Raw genomic sequence first — 27,306 nt, forward strand, 5'->3', positions numbered from 1 at the left:
ATCTCGGCACAGGAACAGACTATCCGGAGATTATTTCGTGAGTTTTGTCAGTCACTCCAGACAAACTTCGAGACATTCGACCCGCCTTAAATTACGAGATGAACGAGTCCTTCCACGTCGTTTCAAGTTCATTACTATTAACACACCACCGCATCATTTTACTCTTTACAGGGCCTAACCTAACCTAACATAACCTTAAAGTGTCCTTAAATGAACCATGAGTAAGAATTATACGACATGCAACAATATAATCTAACATAATATAATATAACACATTTCTGCCCTCAGCAGTCAATCCAGTCCTCAGTATGGCCACTATATGTTCCTCCGAAACGTCTACAAGCCAGAACAATAACTACGTCAGTCTATGAAGAAATCCTGGGATCATCGGCTACCTCCAGTTTCCTGGTTCTTCTCAGTTACCTTAAAGCAAGCACAGGATGTACTCTCGCGATTTATCATTCATAACCATCCTGTCATATTTAATTAATGGATACGCAACATTATCAGTTGACAGAGTGTTGAAGGAACAAGAATGAAACACCATCTTCTCAGTCATGGTGAACGCCTTCTAACTGCTTTACCCATCAAACTACGTAAACCTCAGCCCTCGTGGCCAATGTCCGCAAATACCTCAGAACAGTGAAGGAGGCCGTGGGGGTAAAAACTTCGAAGTCCTCCCTCTGTAGGACTTATCTCCGCCTGGACCAGCAGCTGCCTCAGGTTCAAGGCTCTGACATCACTCCAGAGGTCACGGCCTCACGCTTGAGGTGAAAAACCAATTGTCGGCAGTTGGTAGTCAGTCTAGTGCTTTAAAAACATTCGTGTGTACAAGAACTTATCAATGGGGCACATTTACATACATCGTTTATTTTTATCCACCAAACCACGTGCTTTATTCAGCCGCCGGTCAAATGCGGTAAATTATATTACCACAAAAACGTTTCTGATATTGTACGGCACTTTACTTTTGAGACATCTGGTAGCATCCGTGTTAGTCAAGAGTAATTCAAAATGAAGCTAGTTTTGTGCTTCCAAATAATAAAATTAGTTACTAGGATTTAGCAATGGATGTAATGATCGTGTGCTACTCTGAAATACTGAAAATGTGTCGTTAAATAAACTATGAATAAATAAAAAATAATGGTCTGCTACAACCACACAAATTCAGTACATTAATTTGGAAACACCCGGTAGCTAATGGGCCTAATCAATAAATGTGTATCGTTTAATACGCCCGTAAAAATTACACCAGAAACCAACATCTTAACAGAGACTCAAAACGAGGACTGTGTATTCGTGTCTGTGACCTTAGACCCCGAAATTTCCTCTCCGAAACGAAAGAACTTTTCATTGACGTCATTCTTTTATCGCGGTTGCGTTCCAGTGAACAGAAACCATCCTTGTTGGGACTCGAACTCAGTGTCGAGGCTTTCGTTTCCGTAATCTCCTATTCGAAGCAAAAAAACTCTGATCCTGGCGCCCTTCTTCTGTCTCGCTTAATTTCCGAGCTACGGAACCGCCCTTGAAGGAAATCGAACCCAGGACAGTTTCCCCAGAGTTCTGAACTTCCTACGTTCTCTCATTAGTCAAACTGAATAATGGGATTCGAAGGAAGGAAACATTTTCCCTCGCCCAGGGGCGATGGGTTCAACAGTGCCCGGGCCCCTCAAATATCGTCTTTAAAATTGAACAAGTATAACAAAATATGACGTAATTTTTAAACATGGGCAAATTAAATTACAAAATTTACTTCAAGCCTCTTTTCATTACCATTAAATTTATTTACTTTTACACCGAAAGTATTAAATATTAATTATTGACTTCGTATATTTAGGATGGAATGCTGGGGTGGATTCCTCGGCACCGCTCCCCACTAAAGCCGTGGCCTCACAAGAGGTTAAAGGAGTGAGGGACGTGAAGTCGTCCCGCGGACCTCCCCCCGCTCACCTCGCCGCGCTGAAACCGCCAAGCGGGACAGTGAAGCCCTCAGCCAAGGGACCCGGCTCCCAGCCGGGACCCGCTTCCTCGATGGAGGAGGCACTTGGGCGCAGGTCTCCCCGGGTTTCCGGGGACCTGTCCGGGCCGCTCACTGGCGTGTCATCTGACGCCGCTTCTTCTTCCCACGCTCAAGTGGACAAAACGGCTCCGGGGGAGCGCCGTAACAAAACCCCGGTGTACGTCTCTGGGGTGAAGGACGTACGCGGCTTCCTGCATAGGATTCGCGCGGAGTCGGCCTGCGGGATCGTGGCGCAGATGAAGGGAGACCTCGTGACTCTTGTGCCTGAGACCGCCGACGGGTTCCGGGCCACCGTCAGGGTCCTGCGGTCTCTCGGTGAGGGCGAGGGTGTGAGTTTTCACACATTCTCCCTCCCCGAGGATCGGTGCGTGCGCCTGGTGATAAAAAACCTGGGCGTGCGCATGCCCGAGGCCGAGATACGCGAGGAGCTGGCCGCCATGCACATTGCTGTGCAGGGTGTCCTGCAACTGCGATCGAGGCGCCGGGCCATGGACCAGGACGGTGACCGTCCCCTTACGCCACACTTCATTGTGTCGGTAGCACGGGGCCCCGACGTGGCGAAAGTGTCTTCCCTTACAAAGATCTGCGGTCTGCGGGTCAAGGTGGAAACGTACGTCGCACCGAAGGGGCCCATGCAATGTAAGCGGTGCCAGCGCTTCGGGCACACGCAGCGGAACTGCGGTTATGCACCTAGGTGCGTGGCCTGCGGGGACGCTCACCCATCCGGGTCGTGTGCCACCCCCAAGCTGCAGCTTAAGTGCTGCAGCTGCGGGGGCAACCACACTGCGAACTATAGTGGTTGCAGTAAGTGGAAGGAAGCCAAGGCGGCCGCTGCACAGCGTGCGAAAGGGGATCGCGGCCGAAAGGACGGCGTCTCCACGCGCCTGCCAGCGCCCAAATCGGCGCCAGCTAAGCCTTCCCTCGAACAGGAGAACTTGGGCCCTGGGTGGAACCACGTGGTCCGTGGTGGCCGCGTCGTCAAGGCTGCGGCTATGAAGAACCCCGCCCCAACGCCATCTGGCGCCATTGCACGGACTGAGCGGCAGGCTGTCCCCAAGGGCGGCCCTGCCAAGCTCGCTCGTCCTGTGGTGCCGGTGTCAAAACCCACTGCGCCTGCTCCCAAGAAGACTGACCCCACCCCACCCAAGGGTCAGTCACCGCTCCAGGACATCTCAGATGTCCTGGAGACCCTCTCGCCACGGGTCTGCATCGAGTTGACACGCCGTCTCCTCTCCGCGATCCATTCCCTCCCACCTGGGGGGTCTCGTCCGCGAGCCTTCCTCCAAACCGCTCTCCTCTTCATGGCCGACAATGACTGCACGGCCTAGAGGACACGGTGGCAAGGCCTTGTGGCTGGCTTACTGGAATGCCGACGGTGTTCGCGGCAGGAAGCTGGAGCTGGAGCAGTTCCTCGGTGACTACGGAGTCGATGTTTGCCTCCTGAACGAGACGCACCTCACGTCGGGTCGGGCCTTGAGGTTCGCGAACTACGTTTGCCCGACGCTGGGGGGCGGCACAGCGATCCTTGTCCGCAGGGGCATTGATCATTACCCTGTGCCGGTCTCGGGTCTGCAGTAACTGGAAGCAACCGCCATTTACCTGGTGCTGGCAACCAGGAAAGTCAAGCTCGTGGCGGCATACCTCGCACCCACCCGGCCCTGGATTGAGTCGGACCTGACCGAGTGCTTGAGCGGAGGTTTCCCGGTCCTCTTGGCTGGTGACCTCAACGCGAAACACACGGACTGGAATTCTAGGCTGATCTCTGCTAGGGGCTCGTTCCTGCGTGATTACGCCAACAGAAATTCCTGGTTGATCTACGGGCCGGATTCCCCAACCACGGCTCCTTACACACACAACGCCACACCCGACGTCCTTGATATTGTCCTCATCAAGGACTTCGTCCTACCGGTGCACCTGACTGTCTGCCCCGCACTCAGCTCAGATCACCTGCCCGTCCTCATCGACACCACGTGCCGATCGTCCTTTCAAAACCTGCCTGATCGCCCGGACTTCGCGAGAATGGACTGGGCTGCTTTTCAGGCTTGCCTCGAAAGCAGACTCCCGGGGAACCCCGTGGTAAACGACGAGGAGGCAATCGACAAGTGCGTCGAGGAGCTGACCAGTGCTATCCTGGAAGCCACAGCAGCGTGCGCTCCCAAGCTTCGACCCCGAGTTGACAGGCGACCGCTTCTGCCCGCTAGTATTCGGGATGAAATACGCCTGAAGAACCGGCTGAGGAGGCGGTGGCAGGTAACGAGGGACCCCGCTCTTAAGACCAAGGTCAATCAACTCCAGAGGTCGGTGACCTATCGTCTCAACGAGTGGCTTAACGAACAGTGGAGCGACACGCTCGAATCCTTGGACTGCGAGGACCAGTCGCTTTGGAAGATGACCAAGCGGGTGATGCGAGTCCCCACTCCGTCGCCCCCCTTGTTAGTGCCGGGAGGACTGGCTCTCTCGAACCCCGAGAAGGCAGAAGCCCTGGCCGACAGCCTTGAGGTCCAGTTCCAGCCGGTAGACAACCCGTCGGACCCGGCTGCAATTGACATGGTTAACGAGGCGATGCGAGCATACGAGTATGCCCCCGCAAATGAACCGAAATTAACCAGTCCCTCAGAGGTCGCCCAGGCCATCAAGGGACTCAAGGTTGGCAAGGCTCCGGGCCCCAACGGTATACCGAACACGGTCCTGAGACATCTCCCACGACGCGCTGTAACCTTTCTCACGAAAGTGTTCAACGCGGTCCTCCGCAAGGCAGCACTTCCCCTCGGCATGGAAACACGCTCGCGTGGTGTCCATATTGAAACCGGGGAAGGACCCCACGCTACCTTCTTCCTATAGACCCATCAGTCTTCTCGACACGGTCGGCAAGCTCTGCGAGAGGATCCTCCTAACGAGGGTCCTACACGAGGTCACCGAACGCGGGCTGCTGCGCGACGAGCAGTTTGGGTTTCGACCCAGACACAGCACGTCGTTGCAGCTGGCTCGCCTCGTCGAAAGGGTCAACAGAAACCTTGATGAGAAGCTTCTAACCGGCGCGGTTTTCCTGGACGTGGCCAAAGCCTTCGACACAGTCTGGGTCCATGGCCTCCTATACAAACTGACCGTCCTCAACTTCCCGTCGTACTTGGTGAAAACCATCTCTTCCTACCTCGCTGACCGGACATTCCAGACGTCCTTCCAGTCGGCCACGTCCACACGTCGTGCCATGCGGGCTGGAGTTGTGCAGGGCGGACTTCTCTCCCCTGTGCTCTTCAGTCTGTATGTCAACGACATACCCACACCGTCCCGCCACGTCGAGTTAGCACAGTATGCGGACGACACGGCTCTAGTAGCCACGTCCCGTAGCCCAACGCTTCTCGTCAGGTATCTGGAGACCTACCTCAGTAGACTTGAGCTCTGGCTCAGGGCCTGGAGGATTGCTATCAACGTCTCGAAGAGCACCGCAGTTCTCTTCGTTTCGGCGAGAAGACGCATCCAACAGCCCAGAGCAGTGCAGTTTCTCAGACAGCCGATCGAATGGGTCAAAACAGCGCGGTTTCTGGGGGTCACCCTTGACGCCGGGCTTACCTGGTCGGCGCACGTCAACCAGATGGGAAAGAAGGTGGCGCAACGATTAGGTGTGCTAGGCCCGCTCATCAATAGGAGAAGTGGCCTGTCCATTAGGAACGGTGTGCTGCTCTATAAGCAGCTCATCCGTCCCATGATGGATTACGCATGCCCGATCTGGAGGTCAGCTGCCCGCAGCCACGTCCGGAAGCTGCAAGTTCTGCAATCCAAGTGTCTTCGCATTGTTACTAACGCGCCCTGGTACGTTAGTAACAGGCAAATACATGAGGATCTGGGGGTCCTTTTCTTTGCCGACCACATCAGAGCACTGACTGAGAGATTTGACTCTAGGTTAGCTGGTGTGGGGAACCCCTTAGTCCGGCAACTCGGGAGGCACTCGTGCCGAACGAGGGCTGCCAGAGGTCGCCCAAGGACAACCGAGGGCGACCTATGTTCAGCAGGCCAGCCGAGGCCGTCCCCAAAAGACGGCCAAGTCGGCACAACGAAAGGTTAGACTACTCGGCTACCCTGACTGAGGTTTTCCGTGCTTTTCCTCAGTTGTAAGGCGAATGCCAGGGTATAACTTAATAGGGGCACGGCCCGCCACCCTCCCCCCATCCCGCAGAGGTCTTCAGCCGAAACGGCCCCTCCCTCTCTGGGTTCAAACCCCAGAGATCCAACCAACCAAATTCCTTTGGACAACTCGCCTGACGGGATAACCTCCCATCAGCAGCAACAGATCCCAGTTTGAATGGTCGAGGGTCCCGCCACGACGAAACCCCGTTAGCGTTAGCAAAATTTCCGTTTTTTATATTAAGACCGTTTACCATTTCCAGCAATGCGCCTTGTGCACAGGAATGGTTTCACCTAGGTAGGGACGATGCTTGCGCTTGCGCAGGCCTCCGCCCTCAGTTAGCTTTTTGGTTGGTGTTCACCCAGCATCGTGATGTGAAATGAGCTACTTGTGAAATGGTAGTGAACGCTGGTCACAAAAGCCAGAAACACGGCGATGGGAGTCGATGCGCTGACCACGTGATGACCCACCAAAGCCGTATGGCTGGCTGGTCATCATCATACCCTCACGGGCTGTTGTGACACAGTTTAGTTCAGTATTGTTCTTTATATTTTGCAGTATTACAACGTTTGTGTTTAAACAGATCGGTAAAAATATTTTTTTTCTGATTATATTCATATATGCTTTTTTCAACTCTGGTATATTTAAAGGGGGCCCGCAAGAGCTTAGCGACTCGTGCCCCGAGAAGTGTAAGTACATTCCTGTCAATACCTGGAGATTTTAACTTTTCAACTTTCCAATAGCTAGTTCAACGTCATCTAAACTAGGTTCTGGGATTAACGGTTCAGCCGTGTGTATTTTAATCTGTCTAACATCAACAGTTCCATGAACATTTAAGAGCTGGTTAAAGAAATTTTTCCACCTATTCAAAATCCGTATTCGTTTTGTTTGGGCCGTAAGCAGTTGTTGTAACGCCGGCAGATGACTCTACTGTTTAGAGGAAATATTTGTAGTACCACAGAGAGCAACAGATGTCAGGATTGAGGAAAACTCTTGTTCATTGTGTGTGTGAGTGTTCGTATTCTTAATAAGGTAGAGGAGTGTGGCTCCTCTTTGTCTTGTTTGTTTATATATGAATTTATGAAAGATGGCAAGAAGGAGAGTGTGTGATGGTGATGAAATAGTGTTTATCTTAGATGAAAGCAGTGGAAGTGTATCAGGTATTGGTTCGTGTGATGGTGATTGTGAAATAAACGATGCTGGTGTCACTGAGAGCGAGAGCCGTGCAAGTGACATGGGCAGCGTAGAAAGACTGAAGGTATGCAACTCACTATTTACATATTTACCTATGCAAGATAGATAGCTTCTTGCATAATACCTATTTATAAAATGAACAAGATAAAAAATTAAAAACATTTGTAGCCAGTTGTGTATCATAGATTCATGAACTTACAACTAATTAAAATGGTATCATGTTGTGTGAAATAAAAACCAACTTCTTTTATTTCCATTGTAAGTGCCCCTGAGAAACTAAGCCTTCCAGTTTCTTTTGGCATGGACCTTCACAGCTATTGTTGATCGAAAAGATCAGTGGCCAACATGTTAGACAGCTGTTGAATTAAGAAACAAACTATCTATCACAGTTGTGGGACAGCGATGATGTAGTAAAGCTATTTTCTAAGTTTCAGGCTTTCAAAGAATCTTGACATACTGCTTGAGGTTTGTCTGACACTGCAAAAGAGAGAGAGAGAGAGAGAGAGAGAGGAAAATTAGAAGAAAGGGTTTACTTATTCAAAAATAATTTTACTCAGCTCTGCTGCTGAGTGTTAAATTACGAGAACAAAGCAGCTATCAAAGAAAAGTGTTTTTTCTCTCCGGTTTTGAATAGGCAAGGAATGCTGAGAATTAGTGGACACTTTTGAACATAAAATCTGCTATATGCCTGCAAACATGGGCTTATCTTACAACATTAGTTGCCAGATCAGAACATTTAAGATTACTTGCTGCACCACAAATTGTTATATCTTCACTTCAGGATAAATTTTGGATCCTATGCATTAGTCAAGTGGTGAGTTTTATACAACTGTTTTATTTGCTACTAACTGAAGGCTGATCCTGCTCAATAATTCATTTTCCAGAAGCAAAATAAGGACAATGCTATGTTAAAACCATTTGTCCTTACTTGTTTCAATCTGAATAATTTTACCTTTCAGATATTCCCTTTTCTTATTCCTAAAGGTTCTGCCCTAGAAGAACTTCGTCGAGTATTTCGAAACATGTTAACGAGATGTGAAACTTGCTTGCAAGCACAAGGAAGTCACTTTGAACATCTTTTGTGATTTAAGGTAAGAACAATTAATGTAATAACATGTATTAGTGACGAGAAATATTCGTAGTTCGCTGTTACTAGCGGCACTGAAACTGATTCACCGGTCACCCACCGGAAGAACGCGGAAAACTCCCGCCCACATCAACAGTGCGTCGGCCGACTACGCAATGGAAGCACGACTGCAGCCTCATAAATTGCAGACCCGGTAGCTTCATGTCTCACATTACATAGATTATCCGGGTTTTTTTTTGTTTGTTTGTTTTTTTCCCCCTACAACCATTAAAATTTTGTTTACAAGCATGAATACCCTCAGTGCTGGCGAGGCTTTGTTTATATGAGATGCCTCATTTTGTCTCAACCCAGTGGGCCGCCCTGTAAACTTGTCTATTATGGGTCCAGTCTCTGCAGCTTTTGTTAGTCCTTTTATCGTCTTCAGCGTCACTGTCGCTTTGAGAAGAAACCTCATCTTCAGATATGTGGGTGACAGAGTCTAAACTCAGTTCCTATGCTATTTCTTTTCCATGACGTCTTTTCACAGCCATCTTGCACTCAAAGAACAGCAAAATAACTGCGTTTCAGACTTCGGCACTTGAAACTAACTCACTTCACTGTTTATACGCTCTTGAAATTCCTAGGTTAATGTTGCGTGACCTTTCTATACCCGCGGCACACTAAATTTTGTCGAACAGTCATGGCGGCACACCAACCGCATTTGCGTATCGTGGGGTGCGGTAGATGGTTTATGGCATTGATGAGCCGCTACAACTTCTTCTAAATCGACCCCAACCGAAAAATGTTCTATTTGATGTTTATAATATACATCTTTATTATTATATGATTTATTTTAAATATATTCATTATTTTAAATACATTAAAATATAATATTTCCTACCGCTTAATCCAAAATTTATTAACTGTGTAAGCATTTAAACTTAAAGATACTTATTTGTGTTTGTACATGTGGATTGCAGAAAAATACGTAGAGTAGCAATAAAAGTAAAGGGGAGGTACTGTCCACAGATCACGAGAAAATCCCTGCATGGCGGAGTCGTTTCTGGTGCGGTGCGGGGGGAATGTTTACTGCCTGGTGGACTAGAGGGCTGCTATTGGTGGGAAGTGTGATACGTTAGAGTTTTACGCTACTACACAGACTGAAAACATCAAGCGGTTAAGAGTAGCGTGTAGTGAGTGCACCTCTAATGTGTTTTCTGGGTGTTGCGATAATATTCTAGATTCAATCACTGTGCCACTGTGAGGTAATCTTAAAGCTGTACCCATTAAAGCACATGAAGTCTGTTTTCTGTTGTTCGTTCAGTGGTTGTGGAACGAATGCTTTTAGGATGGGTCATTACTCACCGCGAAATGTCGCGCATGCGCGCATAACGAATTCCTAGCAGAGATTTTCTCCTGGTCTGCGGACTGTACACATGTTTTGCTGCAAAGTGGTTTTGTTTTCCAGTTCCATTCAGTACATCTTATCTGTCCTCAGTCTGCCCGATCATAATAAGGAAAATGAAAACTTAGAGCAGAAAACAAGATTAACAATTATTTATCTTATTATGGTCATAATTATATGAGGTGGAAATTTCTTAGCGCACCTAGATGGCCTCCGCGGCACACCGGTTGCGCATCACTGGCCTAGGTCTTTCTCACAGAAGAGGTAAACGTAAAATGTATCAGAAAGGAATCAAGGCCAAGAGTTTAGAAGATGCAGGATAAGCCAAGGTGTGTGGTCCCGGGCGTTAAGTTCAAGACCTCGATAAGTCACTTGGTGGGTAGGACGCAATATTGATTTTGACGTGTTAATAGTGATTCCTAATTCTGCGAGTGTGAGCATTATATTTTGCATAGGTATATTCGGGCCAGATAACAGCCAGTCATCTAGATATGCAACTATGTTAATGCTGTGTCTTCTGTAGAGTACCACTGTCACTGCCTGAATAAAACGTTGTAAAATCCTTGGGAAGGACGTGGCAGTGTATTTAGCTTCTTGTCATGGGACTGGTCATCCCAATGACTTTTCGTCAAAGGGTTCTGTAACGATGTGGGACCTGTGATGCACAGATCTGTCATTGTTTGTGACTAATTTGTTAATTCAAGTTGATTATATATCTAGTTACGTAATTTCAGACGGCATGATGTGCCTCATTAGTTGTTGACATAAAAATAAAGTCGAAACAGATGTTGCATGACAGTCACGTAAAAATTACTGTAGCAATGTGCCTCTTTTTCAAAGGTCTGTTGGAGCACCAACTTTCAGTGCAGAACATTCATTAGGAATTACGTTGTTGCCACCTCAGTATTTAGCAGTCACGGTGTTCATATTATAGATTGTTGTGAGATTCTGCAATGAATTAACTGGCTCAGGAGAATTCTGTTCGAGGCTGTTGTGAACTTGGGTGTGAACATTTTTGTTCCTTGAGAGACAGTACATTTCTTGACGAGCTGAACCGATATCAGCCTCTTTAGAACTGTGCTGAACAAAGTTATGGGGGAAATTAGAAACATGGAGTGAACGATCTTTCAAATTCAGATGCTTTGTTCTTCATTGATGTAATCCATAGTGGTCATTGACTCCATTACGCAGTTTCCACCACTGTTGCCGAATGGCTGTAATGTTTGAGGTGGCTGTTATAGTCCATTACAGGAGACATACTGGAGGACTGATTCTTCTCTGCAACTCTGTTTTCCATTGGATTCAGAAGAGTCGATCTTCATTGTCATTTCGTAGATGGATTTTCTGAAGTGGTCCTTTCCTGTGTTTTGAACTGATGACCCGCTCTCTCTTCCTTGGCATGCTTATGCAGGACGAATCCATCTTCCTGATGACCGTAGGGTTCTGTAGGATTTTCTGCTAGTGACGTTGCGTGTGACAGCACTCGTGCTGCTGTAAAACAGAGTCGCTACACGCCATGTAAGCGTTTGGGGTGAGTGGTCAGCCGCGTTTTATCCCCGGTTCTTTTGGACAGGAGCCTGGGTGGGCCCCAGAGCCGGTCTGGACGCAGAGGCTACAAGAAAAATCTTTTGCCTCCGTCGGGTATCGAACCCGTCGTCCAGCCCGTAGCTAATCACTATAATGACTGGGCTGTCCCGGCTCACATTTGACTATATTACGTTACTTTTATGCGGTATTCCTGTAAATGAGCTGACTTGGCAGGCGTTGACCTTGAGGCAACTGTGGTGGTGAAGATCTCTAATCTCCCCCTGTAATTGTCAGAGTGGTTGTCATAATCAATCAATCACTGAGGTACAAAGAGCATACATGATAAGATCAAGATTCTGTATATATCAGGGAGAGATTCAAAATCAGTGAGCCCTGGGCAAAACTTTCTGTACTCGTAACGGTCTCTGCTGCCTCGTGATAAACTGGCATTCCGTGAGTCCATGCACGTGCAGCTCTGAAACGCAGCTTCACGTCATTGAGAAGCTGAATGGATGTTTCCCCGCTCCACGGAAAGATTCTGTGGACAAAACGTTCTCAGAGCCTGCACAATGGAGTTTGAATCTTGTGCTGCATGCACAATTCCAGGAGGAAGTGTTGGACCTTATGGACAAATTCTTGAACTGTGTTGTGATCTCCCGTCTGGTGAGCATGATGATTCATTAGCTATCAGTTTGCTTTAGTAGTGATGATCGTGGTGACAGCATCCATTAAATTTTAGTTTGGTCACGACTGAATAGATCTGCTCTGCTTCTATGTCTTGTGAAGCACGAATCCATTCTCCACCTGGTTGTTGAGAGATATCCAATCCTACTGCCACAGAAACATTACAGACAGTGACTTTGCAAACAACAGCATTTGATCCAGTATTACTAAGAGCTCAGACAGTGGCGTGTGTCAAACATCTGAGTGGCTCCTTCTGGTTGGGAAACATTGGCACAGCTTAGAATGATAGCCCGAATGTGCGCCTTTTTCAAAGCATACACGGGGGGCCGGGCTTGTAAAACGATAGGGGATAGATTACTAAAGCCGTGCTACCTGGGCAGGGACGATCATGGTCGGAAAATTAGGACTAGGAAACAAAGAACGGATGTAGGCAAATATTCATTTGTAAATAGGACCATAAGAAGCTGGAACCAATTACCTCCAGGCGTGCTAGAGTCTTTTCCCTGTAAATTAGGCACCTTTAGAAAGAGGGTCAGAAAAGTAGTTACAAGCAAAGGGTTATTAAGTGGGAATTAGATGGTGATAAGGGAAGTGAAGTGAAGTGTCTTAGTCTCTAAGTGATGAAGGGCTGTAGTTCTTTGGGATAAAAGTATCATATACTGAGGTCTGTCTTTATATTCTAATCTAAAGTATTGTGATTAATTAATGGATGTGTGTTTTTGTGTTGTGTGTAAGGGGAATGTTTTTGTAGGAGTGGATGTCTAGTTATGTGTGTGGGGTGTTTATGGAGTGTACTTGTTTATATGTATTTTGTTGTAATTGTATAGTGTAAGGACCACTGCCACCGGGTGCAAACCCAATTGCCGTAAATAAATCATAATAATAATAATAATAAAAATTGGGACCTTCTCTGCGTCAATTAGAGAGTGAGTAACTCAATTCTAGCAGCAAATCCCCACCTCCTGAGCACGATCTATCTCAGAAAGGGTGATCCTAAGCTCTATGTCTCGGCATTCCGCTTGTATTCTTCCTGAAAAATGACTATTGGTGGGTGAATATTGTTTATTTTATTTTTACTGCCCGTTATCCAGCCACAGCACGGACTAGGCATAAAACATTTTCTTTTATTTATTCTGTGAATAGTACCAGATGCTGCTTAAATTCGAAAATATTACCAGTAATGTGTGTAAAGTCACAGTAATCAATGAAGTGTGTTTGTTCGCTGATTGTTGAGAAGAATTGTTGTTTACTTCAGCTTCCAAGGTAGTAGTGAATCATGTTGATTTAACTCGACAATCAGCTGAAATTTTTGTGTATATCAAGATTGTTTGATTGCTTCGGAAAATTAGGACAAAGGAATCCACAGATTTTTATCTAACGCTTAATATATGTTATACACTGTGTCCCATAATTATCTTTACAACTTTAACACTTAATAACCAAATAATGAGATGAGATATCACAATGCGTTTTTTTTGACGTAAATACGTATGTCTATACGAAAGGGTCATTCGGCAAAAACAGCGTTAGTTACGAAGATGTGTAAGATCCAGCGCCGAGTCACCTTTAAATGTTCATTTCTCGGGAATGGTAAACGTAAGGGTAATGTAACCAATATGTAAAATGATCAGTAAATAAGGACCTTTAAGAATCTGTTATGTATTTTATTGTATTTATAATTGTTTGTACATTTATTGAAATTTTAATTAACCAATGTGTACAATTTTCTAAGCATCTGGCGTGTTAAGCTCCCGCCTCTCGAAAACCGTAAGAGGTGGATCCGGACATATTGCGTACGAAATACGTATTACCTCTTGAGCTTTCCATATCTGTTTTCAGATTTTACATATCACAAATGGTTTAGGTTCTACAAACATTTATTTATACAAATAAAGGCGCATCGCACTTCACGCTAAGCTGCGTTTGCGTATTTACGTCAGATTCTCCGGAACCGTGGCCCACTGTCAATTTTTGCATATGAAAGAGTAACTCTCGAAGGTGACGCCACAATTATTGAAAATGGCTACTCCACAGGAAATGACGCAATGTGTTTCCTGGTTCATAGAGACCAGATAAGATACACGGGTCCAACGAAATTTCCGGACTACGTATGGAAGAGAACCACCACCAAGACCCACAATTCGTGACCGGCACCGGAAGTTTGTGGAAACCGGCTTGTCCTGCATCAAAAGGGCGCTGGCCGGCCAAGCACAAGTACAAAGGATACTGAACGTGTTCGTCAGACGTTCGTTCGTAGTCCTAGCAAGTCCATTCGTACCGCCGCCAGGCAATTAAATTTACCACGTTCGACGATACACAGGGTGCTGCACAAGCGTTAAGGATATTGTATACCGAACAGAGGTTCGCAATTTGGAAGACCTTGACGAAGGATTACTGCAGCCATCGCAACAATTGATGCAGGGATGCTAGAGCGAACATGGCAAGAAATCGAATTTCGTCTTGACGTGCTACGTGCAACTAATGGTGCGCACGTAGAGGCGTATTGACCTTTATCTTACTAGCGTTCCCAGCCTGGGAACGTAAGTTGTGTCCCGGAGGGAACCTCAAAACTTGCAACATTGTAAGAAGATTTGGCTACGTCTTTTGGTGTCTTTTAGGGGCTGCAAAAATTGAATCACTTTCACAAGGGTTTTTACAAGGTCAGCCTGAGCTGTCAACCTTGAAACTATAACCATAAACAGCAATAAACATTGTTATTGTCAAGTGGGTTTTGGGCTTCGTTTTCAGACCCCCTATTCAAAGCTACTCACATTCCTCGGCATGATCTGTGAAAAGAATGTGTATCCACTGAAGTAGGGAAACAAATTTTTCTGTGTGGTCATTAGTTCACAACCATGGCTTCTACCACGTCGAAAAAGTTCCCAAAGAAAAGGTAAAGATACTAAGGCCTATTTAGGCAATAAGATATTAACTGCATTTTTAAAAAACTCTATGTATTCTCTGTTCTATTCGAGTAAATATGACTTTTATTTCGTCAATTTATCATGTTTACTTTAGATAATATTAAAGTTTTCCGTAGAGCGTGCACAAAAGTTTAAAAACCTGCAAAGAAACTCCGTAGGGCTGCTACCACTTTGCCATTTAAATCCCCGTCGTTTAAAGGTTAAAGTAAGAAGAAAGACTTTGAGGGTTACTCTTTCATATGCAAAAACCCGCATTGTGATATCTCATCTCATTATTTGGTTATTAAGCGTTAAATTTGTAAAGATAATTATGGGACTGCATTCTGCTTAAGTTCTTCCCTTATGCTTTTCTGCAGTCAGTGTTACTTAAGGAACATTTATTTGGATAGGAGACAATCGAATTGCAGATAAGTTTTCTAAAAGACTACACTTTCTACCAGCATGTTCCGTAGCTTTCCTAAGTGCCTCCAGGATGTGTAGGTAACACCTTCAAATGGGACTCATCTTTCTTCCGTATTCTTCCCGGTTCATAACACGCCCAACCATCTTATCGTGTCGGTTTTGGTACCTCTCCCCCATTAATAATATAAATGTTTTATTTTTACAGGATTGTTTACAAGCGGCTTCAGAACGCGACAATTGAAACAAACTGAGTTGAGGTAAATCCTTCGAGCCGTTGATTAACAGCAAGCCAAAGCAGGAATACAGACTCAAAGGAACATCTTTACTCGGTGTTTGCGGTACGCCGTATGTTTCGCCCTGGAGAACCAAGGGTGGAAAAACAGATTTCAGAGGATGCTACACAAGAAATACATTCGTCCATCAAGTTCTGGTACCGAGGAAAGTGAATCAGGACGCTGAGTTATTGTCCTGCTGGCTCCCACACTTCTGCGAATGCGGTACGAGCAGGCGCAGAAAGCGGGATCTCCCGGATGATTCCGATAAAGTGCATTACAAGGCCCTGCATTAAATGGTAGAACTCTGGCCTAACCATGACTTCATATCGCCAGGAGTGGTGACAGAATACGGGGTCCTGGAGCCAGTCTCGACATGAATAAAATAAAGAAAAGACGAGGGCATGTGTGGTTTTATTAAGACTAACTACGGCCATTGCTTTATCGAACTCATTGAAGGTTACCACGAAGGAGGGTGGCCTGCACCTACGCGTAGTGCTTTGGATTTCAGCAAACAAAGACAAAACCTGCGGCACTGGCAGCTGGGAAGAACGCTTGAGGTTGGAGCACAGACGGCTTCGGGTCGCGAAGCCGACCACTTGAATTCACGATTGAATATTGAGAATTTGGAACTGGTTCTATTCAGGTTTAGATATATGAGGTTAATACTTGTAATCATTAGGTTAGGAACCTTGTATTTTTGTGTGTCATTCACTATCTCGATGTCTTAGTTGATTTTGTTATAATATGTCTTTATATTAACGAAGTTAGGGCTTCTGAATTAACACGGCAACCCCCTCGTCTCCACCCACCTCCAACATCACCACCTCCCAGGTGTGTATGCAACAATTGGTGGCAGCGTCGTGATAATACACGTCCTTTTAAAATGTTGAAGGGTTGTGTTTGACGAACCCGAACTCCGAAATCAGTAAACATACCTGAGGGGGTGATTCATGGAGGTGTCCGAGAATTAGAGAGTGAATGTGGGTAACTGTTCAAAAATGTGCGATTAATGTCATGTCGTAGACCTCCTCTGTTAACGCATAAATGTACAGTTTTGTTAGTGCACGTGGTTGGAGCAACGAGTAGTGAAGCCCTGAAAGGATCAAACGTATTTCCTCTAACAGTTGTTTAAAACTTCTTTCAGGAAATACACTAAAATTAACCCACAACTCGTGAACGAATTCTCACACAATTTTCAGCACTTAAAAATAGATTCGCGGTTAGAAAACCTTTTTATCTTAACGAGGGCATGAACAGTCGAGGACGCGGCGGCAAAGTTGCGACACCACGAACTCTTAGCAGGTGTACGTACTATCATTCAACTTGGCATCATCGTGGCCAATGCCCTAACCTAACAAGAAATCCCCTAATTCAGAAGAGAAAGGGACCCACCTAACACTAAGGCTGCTTTCACCCGTGAGCCGGTATGCGGTCGGCTCACATGACCCTCCACTAGGGTTACCAACTTCATTCAGTCCCTCTAACAACATTTTCAGTGTTTTAGCAGCATTCATCAAATCATGTTGGAACTTGAAGAAGTAATAGTAATATTTTATAGCATAAATATTATAAATGTTTAATAAATAGTACTTATTATTAACTTCTTACTGGAGGTTTTTCCCACAATGTGACTCTCCCGTATAAATGCTTTGGCTAGACTGCCTTGATCTGCAGTTCACTGAGACTCGTGTGAAAGGGTTCCATGTTAAAGCGGGCAAAATTCTCCCCGCCAGTAGCCGCTACTAACGGGGAGAGCTGCATAGTGGCTCACGAGCCGAGCTCACAGATGCACCGGCTCTCGTCTGAAACGGTCCAATGCATTTTGCGGGGATTTCTATCCCCAGCAGTCGCTTCAGCTCACGTGAGCCTATCGGGCGCTTACTGCAGTGACTCATACTCCTGTATATCCCGTTCCGGACATTAAGAACAACTTGTCACTCATTGCAGGAAGAAGGTATTTCACACTCATAGACAGAAAATGCATTTTGGAATATTCCGATCAAAATAGAGGGTCAAGACAAGACAGGATTTAATAAAGTCTTCTCGGGCTATCAGCCGTGTTAGATGTTGATCAATCGCCGACGTTTCGAGGACCATCTCATTTTCAAGGCTGTTGACTGTGTGGCTCGTAGCGCGAACTAGTTTAAATGTCCAAGACTAGTGCGAGTATCCGAGCGGCGTTTGGTGGGGGAGTGTTGTCTTTGTACTGCTGGAACCCTATGTTGCCCGAGAAGACTTTATTAATAAAAGCCGCCGTGAAAGCTTCACATCATATGCAAGACAGGATTTGTGAAACCATTTGGCAGTTTTCCGATACGAGAAAATAGTTGTTGGACTTACAGGAGCACTGAGCACATTTCCGAAAGCAATGGGTAATGTTCTATTAGGACTTAGACATTGAATGCCCAGTTTATCTGTATGATGTTCTAACATACAGTCCGACCATACAAGACTTCGATTACTGTTTGAACGCATTAGGGATGCCAATTTTAAATTAAATTTGAATAAATGCACGTTTCCGACTCCACCAGTTGCTTACCTAGGACGTCGGGTTAGCCGGAATGGAGTTGCGCCGGATGAGAGTAAGGTTGCAACGACGCCACAAACTCAAGGATGTTCGGGGCTTCCTTGGTCTCCCAGGATATCATCGTTCATTCATTCATAATTTTGGGACAATTATCAGGCATTTGACCTTACTTATTGGTAAGGAAATCCAGTTTGATTGGACGGCAAAACAACAGGAAACTTCCGATAAATTAAGAAGAGTACTATCATCAGAATCAGTGCTGGCCCATCCAAATTTTGAACTTCCATTTATATTAAGCTGTGGTGCATCTAATTATGCAATTTCGGCTATTCTCAGTCAAAACCAAAATGATCAGGAACGCCCGTTGAGCTTCGCTAGCAGAAGTCTGAACGAACATGAAATAAATTACAGTTTTACGCATAAAAAATTACTTTCAGTTATATTCGAAATTAAAGTCTACAGATGTTTTCTGTACGGTACTAACTGGTCATGCCGCCTTGAAATGGCTGATAACGGTAAAAAACCATCAGTGCGCTCGATTTATGCAATGGGTGCTCAAATTTTCAGAATATGAATTCGAAATCATTCATAAACCGGGTAAGAAACATATCAATGCGGATGTGCTGAGTCGACACATCGCCTCAGTACAACCAACTCCGGAAGTTACTGTAGATCTTATGCGTGAAACGATATTTAGTGAACAACAAACGGGAGTCTGTTGTCAAGAACAGAGAAATAAGCTGACTACTGACTCCGAATCGAAATTATTCCTAAATAGCAATGGAAATCTTTGTTATAAGGAAACCGGACATAGCACGAATTGTGCCACAAAATTTAATTTCAACAGTCATTGGGCAACATTACGATAAGGTGTACATGGGACACCAAGGCATTAAAATAATTCAAGATACAATAAAATTGAATTACTTTTGGCCCACGTTGAACAAACACGTGGAGGAATATGTAAATAAATATCATTCCTATACTCAGCATAAAGGCTGACGAGTAATACCCGCTCCTTGAGATGAACTTCCAGAAACCTCTCCATTTGAAATTACTTCGATAGATATTTGTGGTGCCTATCCTGTGAATGAGAAAGGAAAGAAATATCTACTTACCTTAATTGACCATTTTACGCGGTTTCCCGAAACCGTACTTACACCCAATCAGGTCGCGGAGACGGTAGCTCACGCATTGCTTGTGAACGTATTCATTCGTCATGGTTGTCCAAGGGTCCCAAGTTCAGATCGACGAACAAATGCTGTCAGAATTATTTCAAGAAATGTTTAAATTATTACAGATTAAGAGGTGTTGTATTTGGAAACCTTCGTGGTCGCTTTCCCCAAATTAGGTAGGTCTTGCATCACGAATAGACTTACATAATGATTAAGCATTACCGTCATGACAAACAGGAAGGAAATTATGATTCCTCGCCGCATCATACGTAATCGAGGCACGAGGATTACTGATGTAACCTTCGATGAAATGATAAATCATTCAACACTTTCACCAGTCAGGGGCCAAGGTTCTAAGTTTCACATTTAATTTACTTTAAATTGGTATAAAAAGAATCGGAAATTAGGCAGTAACCGTCGATACGAGCAGCTGGGAAGCCTCTGCTAACCAAGCATGCCGTGCATCATAGTCGACGTCTGTGAGTATTGTTGGTTTCACTGTCGCTAGCCACTTAGAGTTTACAATTGTCTAAAGAGAATTGAGTACTGGTTCTATTCAGGTTTAGGTAATGTGGTTTCTATTTGTCTTCAATAGGTTTTGAGACTTTATAGTATTGTGCATATCAATCACTGTCTAGATTTGTTTAATTATCTTTGTTGCAATGTATCCACATATTACTGAAGTATGAGTCTTTAAATTAACACGGCAACCCCTTTGTCTCCACCTACTTCCAAAGTCACCGCCTCCCAGGTGTGTTACAACAAATTTGGAGGGTTGTGTTCAAAGAACCTTTACTCCGGAAATCAGTAGACGTACCTGTATGGGTGATTTGTGGAGGTGTTCGAGGGGCAGAGAGACAATGTGGGTGAATCTTTAAAAATATACAAATATGCCGTGTTGTCGTAGACCTTTAACGCTTAATTTTTCGGTCTTGCTAGTACACGTAGTTGGAGCAACAAGTAGTGAAGTACTACAGGGATCGAATGTATTCGCCTTAACAACTGTTAGACTTCTTCAGAAAATACACCAAAATTAACCCGCTACGTGTGAACGAGTTTGCACATAATTTCGAGTATCTAGAAGTCGACTCGCGGTTAAAAATCGCATTCGAAGGCAAACCCAAAGGATTTGCCGCTCTTTCGTATATTCTTCACCAACGAAACGTTATCGGGAACAGTGATTTTCGATGTAGATACGCGAATTATAGAAAGATGTATTGTACCTGGATACGAATACGAGGATCCAGAAATCGAAGGAACAAATTATCTGCCAAATTACGGAGGTGGAAACTGTCAGCAGTCAACCGCGCAATTGATCAGGCTACCTGCTCGCCAGGGACATCACAGGGGTCAGTTGAATCTGTGAACGGTAAAAAGGGAAAATATCGGTTTTCAACTCATACCTAGGATACAAGGTGCCCGTTGTTCGTAAACCAGAGTACGATCCCCCTGTACTTTCGAATTGGGGAAAACCTCAATAACAAGCCTTGATTTGATAGGGTCTTTATTTAGTAGGAGGTACATTTTAGTTTGTGCAATCATTAAGCATTTCCCCTAAGCACAACCTCAGACCTGCCAAATCGATCAGACTGAAACAAAAGAGAAACAAACATTAGTTGATATTACCTTTTCAAAATGATGTCAGTAGCCGGAGAAATTGAAGTCCTGAGGGAGTTAAACTAAAGATGTTTCGCTAGTCGCTGGATTAAAAGAATGGCCAGAGACTTAAAAAGTAGGACGGTTTAAGAATATTGCACTCATAGTCCTTTGCGAAAGTAATCCATTAGACCGATTTGGATATGGAATTGATTGGCAAATCAAAACTGCAGGGGTTAAAACTATAATAGTTAAATGGGAAAGAGGAGTTATTGAAGGACTCATGTCCATACCGGGTAATAAAGAAGGCTCTGATTGATCGGTTTTCTGGCAAGTTACCGGATCAGTATCATACGCAACTGGAGGATGCTGTGCAAGGAAAAAATGAGTCCGCAGGAGGTATTCGGGGACCGATGCAGACAATTATTCATTAAGAAGGTACGGAGGGTGGAGGATGAAGCTAAACGTAGGCTACTGGGTGCCTACCTAAATGAATTAAGGGGCATAGTGGAACAAGCGGATGTTTATTGCCAAGAACAGATAAAGAACATTACAGCAGATTCCGAAACTCGATTCTTCCTTCATAGCAATGAAATTCTTTGTTAACAGGGAACTAGACGTAAAGCAAGGATTGTTGTAACGTAAAGTTTAATATCAACTGTCATCGAACAACAACATGATAAGGTGTACATGGGACATCAGGGCATTACCCGAACTCTAGATATAATTAAATTAAATTACTTTTGGCCCACGTTAAATAAAGACGTGGAGTATTATGTAACGAAGTGTCACTCCTGTGCTCAACACAAAGGTGGACGAATAATTCCCGTTCCATTAGGCGAGCTTCCGGAAACGTTCTCCATTCGAAATTACTTCGATAGATATTTGTAGTCCTTACCCAGTAAGTTAAAAAGGCAAGAGGTATTTTCTTACCTTCTTTGACCATTTCACACGGTTTCCTGAAGCCGTGCCAATACCCAAGCAAGACGCGGAGACAGTAGCTCGCGCATTGCTCGTAATCGTATTCAGTCGACGTGGATGTCCGAGGATCCATAGTTCAGATGGAGGAACAAATTTCCTGTCAGAATTATTTCAGGAAATGTGTAAATTATTACAAATTCAGAGAATTACTTCTACTGCATTTACCCCGAAGATGCAAGGGATAATTGAAAAGTTTCATCTTGGACTCAATCAATCCATCAGTCATTATATAAATGAGTACGGAAATAACTGGGACGAATTTGTAAATACGCATTAATGGCGAATAGGGGTGTGCCTCATTCAACTACTAAGTATAGCCCTTATTACCTTCTCTATGGGACTAGATGACTTAACTGTCCTATCTTCCAGGGCTCATACCGAAGACATTCCTGGAAACGAATATCAGATTACAGAACACTTAAATACACTTTTAACAGGCTCCAAGAAATACACTAAATTGTAATGAAAAATAATCAACATGGAAAGAATAAACAAAAGGAATATTACGACAAAGGTACGAAGCTCCGATACTTTGAACTAGGGGTTTCTGTCTACCTTAAAGAAGTAACTATTGGAAAACAAAAGCTCTAAATTTCGTTTACGATGGAAGGGTCCCTTTTTAGTAATAAAACGTTCATCTGATCTAATATTTCCAATTAGAGTAAAGCCGAATAAAGAGGTCATGGTTAATGTGAATCGACTGAACTGTAGATCAGTTACTGCAGGTAGAAATCTCCTGCGACCACCAACGCGACCCTCTGAGAACACAACATTTCAGCGAAACGAAAATGATTCAGTAGATTCTGTGGACGTAAGTTCGGAATTAACTCCCTACGTACCTTTTCGAATCTTACTTCCACAATCTACCATGACTGACATAGAAACAACTGATTATAATCAAAATATCGAAACAGAAATATGTGAGAGTGAAAGATCTGAAAATGCTATAGAGCAGTGGTATTCAACCTTTCTTGTTCGCGTAAACCCCAGATATAATTTCTCTTCAACTTTGTACCCCCAAAGTTGTTGGTGTATAATTCAAGTTACACATAGTATATAATCTATTCAGTGTTTCTCATTAAATAATATATTTTTTTTTAAATGTCACGTACCCCCTAAGATGCTATAGAGCATAACCGAGATCCGTCTTGGTTACCAAGCCGGTACCATAAACAAATCTTATGGCGTACGAGCAATAAAACAAACGAGACAAGACCTAGCACAGGTATCAACCTGCAGTCTCGTAATAAGCAAGTAGAGAGCCAAATCCCCCAGATACGCGATAACCCATCGGAAAATGATGAAGCTAATCAAAGTCATGAAGAAGTACCAAATTCCGAATCGGTTATAAATGAGTTACCCCAGAATCTGATTGATACTACATGTCAAGATTTTAATGGAGACTATCAGAGTAGACCTCAGCGTTATAATTTAAGACCCTTACCAGGCAGATGTCCTATGGATGAAAATTAAAACTCAAAATTTTCCAATTTTCAGGCACTCTGTCTGGCGAATGGAACCCCAATTGAATAGAGGAGTCATATTCTTGCATGAGCAAGAATTACTTGTCGCGGGGAACCACTGGAATGTGATCGTCAACATTTATGTAAAATGATTTAGGGACACCCTGGCCATTATAAAATTAATATGGCGACAACTTGAAATTTACGCCGAGAGACCCCAAGTTGCAAGCCTGATAAGTTGGGAGGAACTCGAGAGTTAATCGTTTTACAGCCGAATTCGGTAAGGAAATCAGTAACTCACAAAAACTGTTACCGTATAAATTAAGTAGAACCACGCGACAGCGCAGAGGACTAATCGACTTGGGAGGTCAAATATTACAATTTTTGTTTTGAACTGCAACTTGCTCAGAAATACAACACTTTCAAACTATAGTTGCGCAGTATGAAAACAGAAACGATGAAATTTATGCAATCCAAGCACAGTTAACCTGGATTCGAACCGTGGACAAGGAAACTCGTCAAAATACCGTTGATCTAGCACGAGTATTAAAACAACTTACCTACGAAGTAGACATCGCTAATGTCTAAGCTGAAAACAGCCTAGCTATTCAGAAGTTTATCTCACAATCCATGAGAATGTTAGAATTTATCGCCTTGAGATTACAACAGGCGTTCATCAAATTACAGGAATAAATTTATCTTACCTCTTTAGGGAGATTATCATCAGTCCTTGTACCACCGGTTAACTTATCAAATGTTCTGGGACAAATTGCATTAAAATTACCTCGCGATGTTTCTCTTATCACCAACACTGACGTTGATAACATGTACATATATTATGATATTGCTAATGGCAGGCTTATGCCACAGAAGGATCTGCTCGATTAGTAGTTCGCATACCACTAAGGGGCGCCGATCGCGGCATGTCATTGTATTAGGTAGTACCGTTACCCACCTTCTCTCCACTGCTAAGGAGACCTGTACAAGTAGAACCAGAAGTACAGTAATTTCCAGTGACAAAGAACAGGCAATACTGCGCGTTGTTGAAGAAGGCAGATCTTAAAAAATGTAAACACGGGCTATTAACTATCTGTGAAGCCACCTTTCCGCCTATACACAAGCGACTTGCTTCATGCACATCAGTTTTATATTTCGGACGAGTTGAAGTCGCTCACGACTTCTGTCGAAAATTTATTTTACGATAAAATTTTAAGCCAGTTTAGATCTATGCCAAAAGTGAAAAATGCCTTTTGGGTATACAATTTGCCTATTTCGACCCGCGTAACGAAAACATGTAAATTTATTGGAACGACACTCAGCAAAGATATGTTATTAACTGGAGCAGGAATCCTCTAGGAAGATATCAGTTGCCAATATTTTTCATAAATCTTTATATTGCTACCAGTTACAGATAGCTACTAGAATTTTACCTTAACTACTGGACATGTTATCGCACCAGACTTACCACAGCTGATCACTGGCAAGGAAAGTCAATAGTTGGAAGAATACAGCAAGAAAGCAAACTCCACACTTGCTGCCCTCGAGACTGTGATGCGACGGGACACGTCTACGCATCAACAAAGTTACATCGAATTAAGCCAACTACTGCAAACATTAGAGCAGAAGATAACCACTCAACACACCACACATTGGCTCACATTTGGCATCTGTTTTACATTTACACTAAACATTTTATTCCTTACCTTAAAGTATTGCAGACGACATCGTAAAACGACTTGCTCCAGGATGTTCGCATGGCGAAATGGTAACCTCTTCGACGGAAGCAGGCCGCCCTCCCAACAATCTTGGAGGAAGCCGGCCCGATAGCCGAAGATCTACTTCCGCTTCAAGTCGAAACATGTTCCAACCTAACATCACGTCAAGTAAGCCCAGCACGTGTAACAACGGCTTAAATCACCGAACTAAGAAGTAAGCAGACGAATTTACAGTCTGGTACCAAAAGCAACGAACCAAGGATCTCACGACCAGGACTGGTCCAACTTCCTTCGTCCAGATAACGACAAGACATTATACGTACTGTTATAAGAAATGTTATTCCAAAAGATTAACCACCCGGATATCTAATGTATACACTAAAAATGTTCCAATAATTATTCACAGCGTGAATTTACTAACACTTAGAATAACGTATTATAACATTAATTATATGTAACATAGAACCAGAATAAGCGTGACAGAAAACAATCTCACAACTCAGCTAAAAACCGTCTCAAAAAGATAACTGACCAAGACGACCTCATTAAACTCCAGCTCAATCGAGCTGTGACTTTCAATTTAGGTTGGGGTAGTTGTTGTATTTGGACACTTTCGTGGTCTCATTCCCTAAATTACGAGAGCATGGTAACTTTCGCAATATGAGCATACTTACGTAATAAGTGACACTGCTATGACACGCGGGAAGGAAGCTGTGGTCTTGATACCTCGCCGCTAGCGATGATTCAAGGTTTGCAAGCGTAACCTAAGCATTGTCACACTTTATGCTAAATCGAAGATTATTGGAGGATTATTGATGTAACCTCCGGTGAAGGGATAAGTCACCCAATTGTTTCGCCAATCGGAGACCAAGGTTCTAGATATCACTCTTCCGCCCCCAGACATTTTAACTGCTTTGAATTAGTATCAAAAGAGGCAGAAATTAAGAAGTAGTCGTCGAGACGAGCAGCTGGGAAGCCTTCACTAACCAAGCATGCTGTGCATTATAGTCGGCGTTTGTGAATATTGTCTGTTTTACTGTCACTGATTCACTAAGTAACGAAGTCATTGAGTAACTTCAGAATAATTGTAACAAATTTGAACTAGGTAGTGGTTCTGTTTAGAAGTAGGTTGTGAGGTTTATATTTGTATTCATTGATTGTAGAGGCATTATAATATTGTGCATAACTATTTCTGTATAGATTTACTTACATAATTCTTGTTATAATATATCCATATATTACTGAGGATATAGTTTTAATTAACACGACAACCCGTCGTCTCCACCCACCTCCAATATCACCGTCTCCCAGGTGTGCTTACAACAGGATATTCTTATGCCAAAAGTAAAAAATGCCTTTTGGGCATATAGCTTGCCTGCTACAATACGCGTCACGAAGACATGTCAAATTAATGGAACGAGTCAGTAAAGATCTCTTGTTAACTGGAGCAGGGATCCTCCAGGAGGATATCGATCGCCAATATTTTTCGGAAACATTCATATTGCTACCAGTTACAGACAGTTATTTGAACAGCAAGCACGCAAACTCCTCGCATGCTGCCCTCGAGACCGTGATGCGACGGGACACGTCTGCACATCAACAAAAGTACATCGAGTTAAGCCAACTATTGAAAACGTTAGAGCAGAAAAGAACGATTCAACGAACCACACACTGGCTCACGTTTGGCATTTGTTTTACTTTTACACGAATCACTTTATTCCTTACCTTAAAGTATTGCAGACGACATCGAAATACGACTTGCTCCAGGACGCAAGCAGCACCGAAACCTCTTCGACGGAAGCAGGCCGCCTCCCAACAATCTCGGAGGAAGCTGACTCGATAACAGAAGATGTAATTCCGCTTCAAGTAGCAACAGGTTCAAATGCAACATCAAACAAGCAGACTCCGCATGTTTAACTACAGCTGAATTTTTCGAACTAAGAAGTGAGCAGACGGAACTACGATCGGGAACCGGAAGCAACGAATCAAGGTTCTCACGACCAGGACTGGTCCAACTTCCTTCGTCCTGATAATGAAATCAAGACGTCATACTGTCCTACAAATCGGGTCACTTCAGAAAGAGTAACAACTTTCGCCTCTACTGTACACGTTGCAATAACTACACTCACAGCACAATCTTACTGACACTTAGAATGACTAGTGTATTAACTATAGTATTCATGGATGTGAAATAGAACCAGAACAAGCGTGACATAAACCATCCTCGCA

General features: G+C 44.0%; 1 protein-coding gene and 1 long non-coding RNA gene across 7 annotated transcripts; one reads left to right on the forward strand and one right to left on the reverse strand.

Annotated features, from left to right (window-relative positions):
* Positions 1-7,117: 7,117 nt before the first annotated feature.
* LOC110835356 (uncharacterized) lies at positions 7,118-26,322 on the forward strand. Of its 6 annotated transcripts, none has more exons than XR_015534802.1 (5): positions 7,118-7,401; positions 8,297-8,428; positions 10,006-10,183; positions 15,551-19,801; positions 24,768-26,322. It is a non-coding gene; the product is annotated as an uncharacterized LOC110835356 (long non-coding RNA). The 6 variants fall into 6 exon arrangements; XR_015534805.1 differs by having other exon boundaries at positions 8,322-8,428; positions 10,006-10,137; XR_015534801.1 differs by lacking the exon at positions 10,006-10,183.
* On the reverse strand, positions 20,810-25,200 carry LOC110835348 (uncharacterized). Its single transcript, XM_022075475.1, has 4 exons — positions 25,066-25,200; positions 24,828-24,929; positions 21,852-21,996; positions 20,810-20,911 (listed from the first exon to the last, which is right to left on the reverse strand). The coding sequence occupies exons 1-4, from the start codon at positions 25,116-25,118 to the stop codon at positions 20,864-20,866; spliced, it is 348 nt and encodes a 115-aa protein (XP_021931167.1). The 5' UTR covers positions 25,119-25,200; the 3' UTR covers positions 20,810-20,863.
* Positions 26,323-27,306: the final 984 nt, after the last annotated feature.

Source organism: Zootermopsis nevadensis, unplaced genomic scaffold (assembly GCF_977971745.1).
Source record: "Zootermopsis nevadensis isolate Lab colony 2312 unplaced genomic scaffold, Znev_1.0 Znev_ptg000011l, whole genome shotgun sequence".
Lineage (NCBI taxonomy): Eukaryota > Metazoa > Arthropoda > Insecta > Blattodea > Termopsidae > Zootermopsis > Zootermopsis nevadensis.

What these genes read in the sequence shown, in the direction of transcription:
- LOC110835348 (XM_022075475.1), bottom strand. Translation starts at nt 25,118, where the DNA reads ATGCGAACATCCTGGAGCAAGTCGTTTTACGATGTCGTCTGCAATACT. An exon ending in CTTGCCAGTGATCAGCTGTG is followed by an intron (nt 21,997 to 24,827) that starts GTAAGTCTGGTG and finishes TAATTCTGACAG; the next exon opens with GAAATTTGTTCCTCCATCTG. An exon ending in GTGTGAAATGGTCAAAGAAG is followed by an intron (nt 20,912 to 21,851) that starts GTAAGAAAATAC and finishes CTTTTGTTTCAG; the next exon opens with TCTGATCGATTTGGCAGGTC.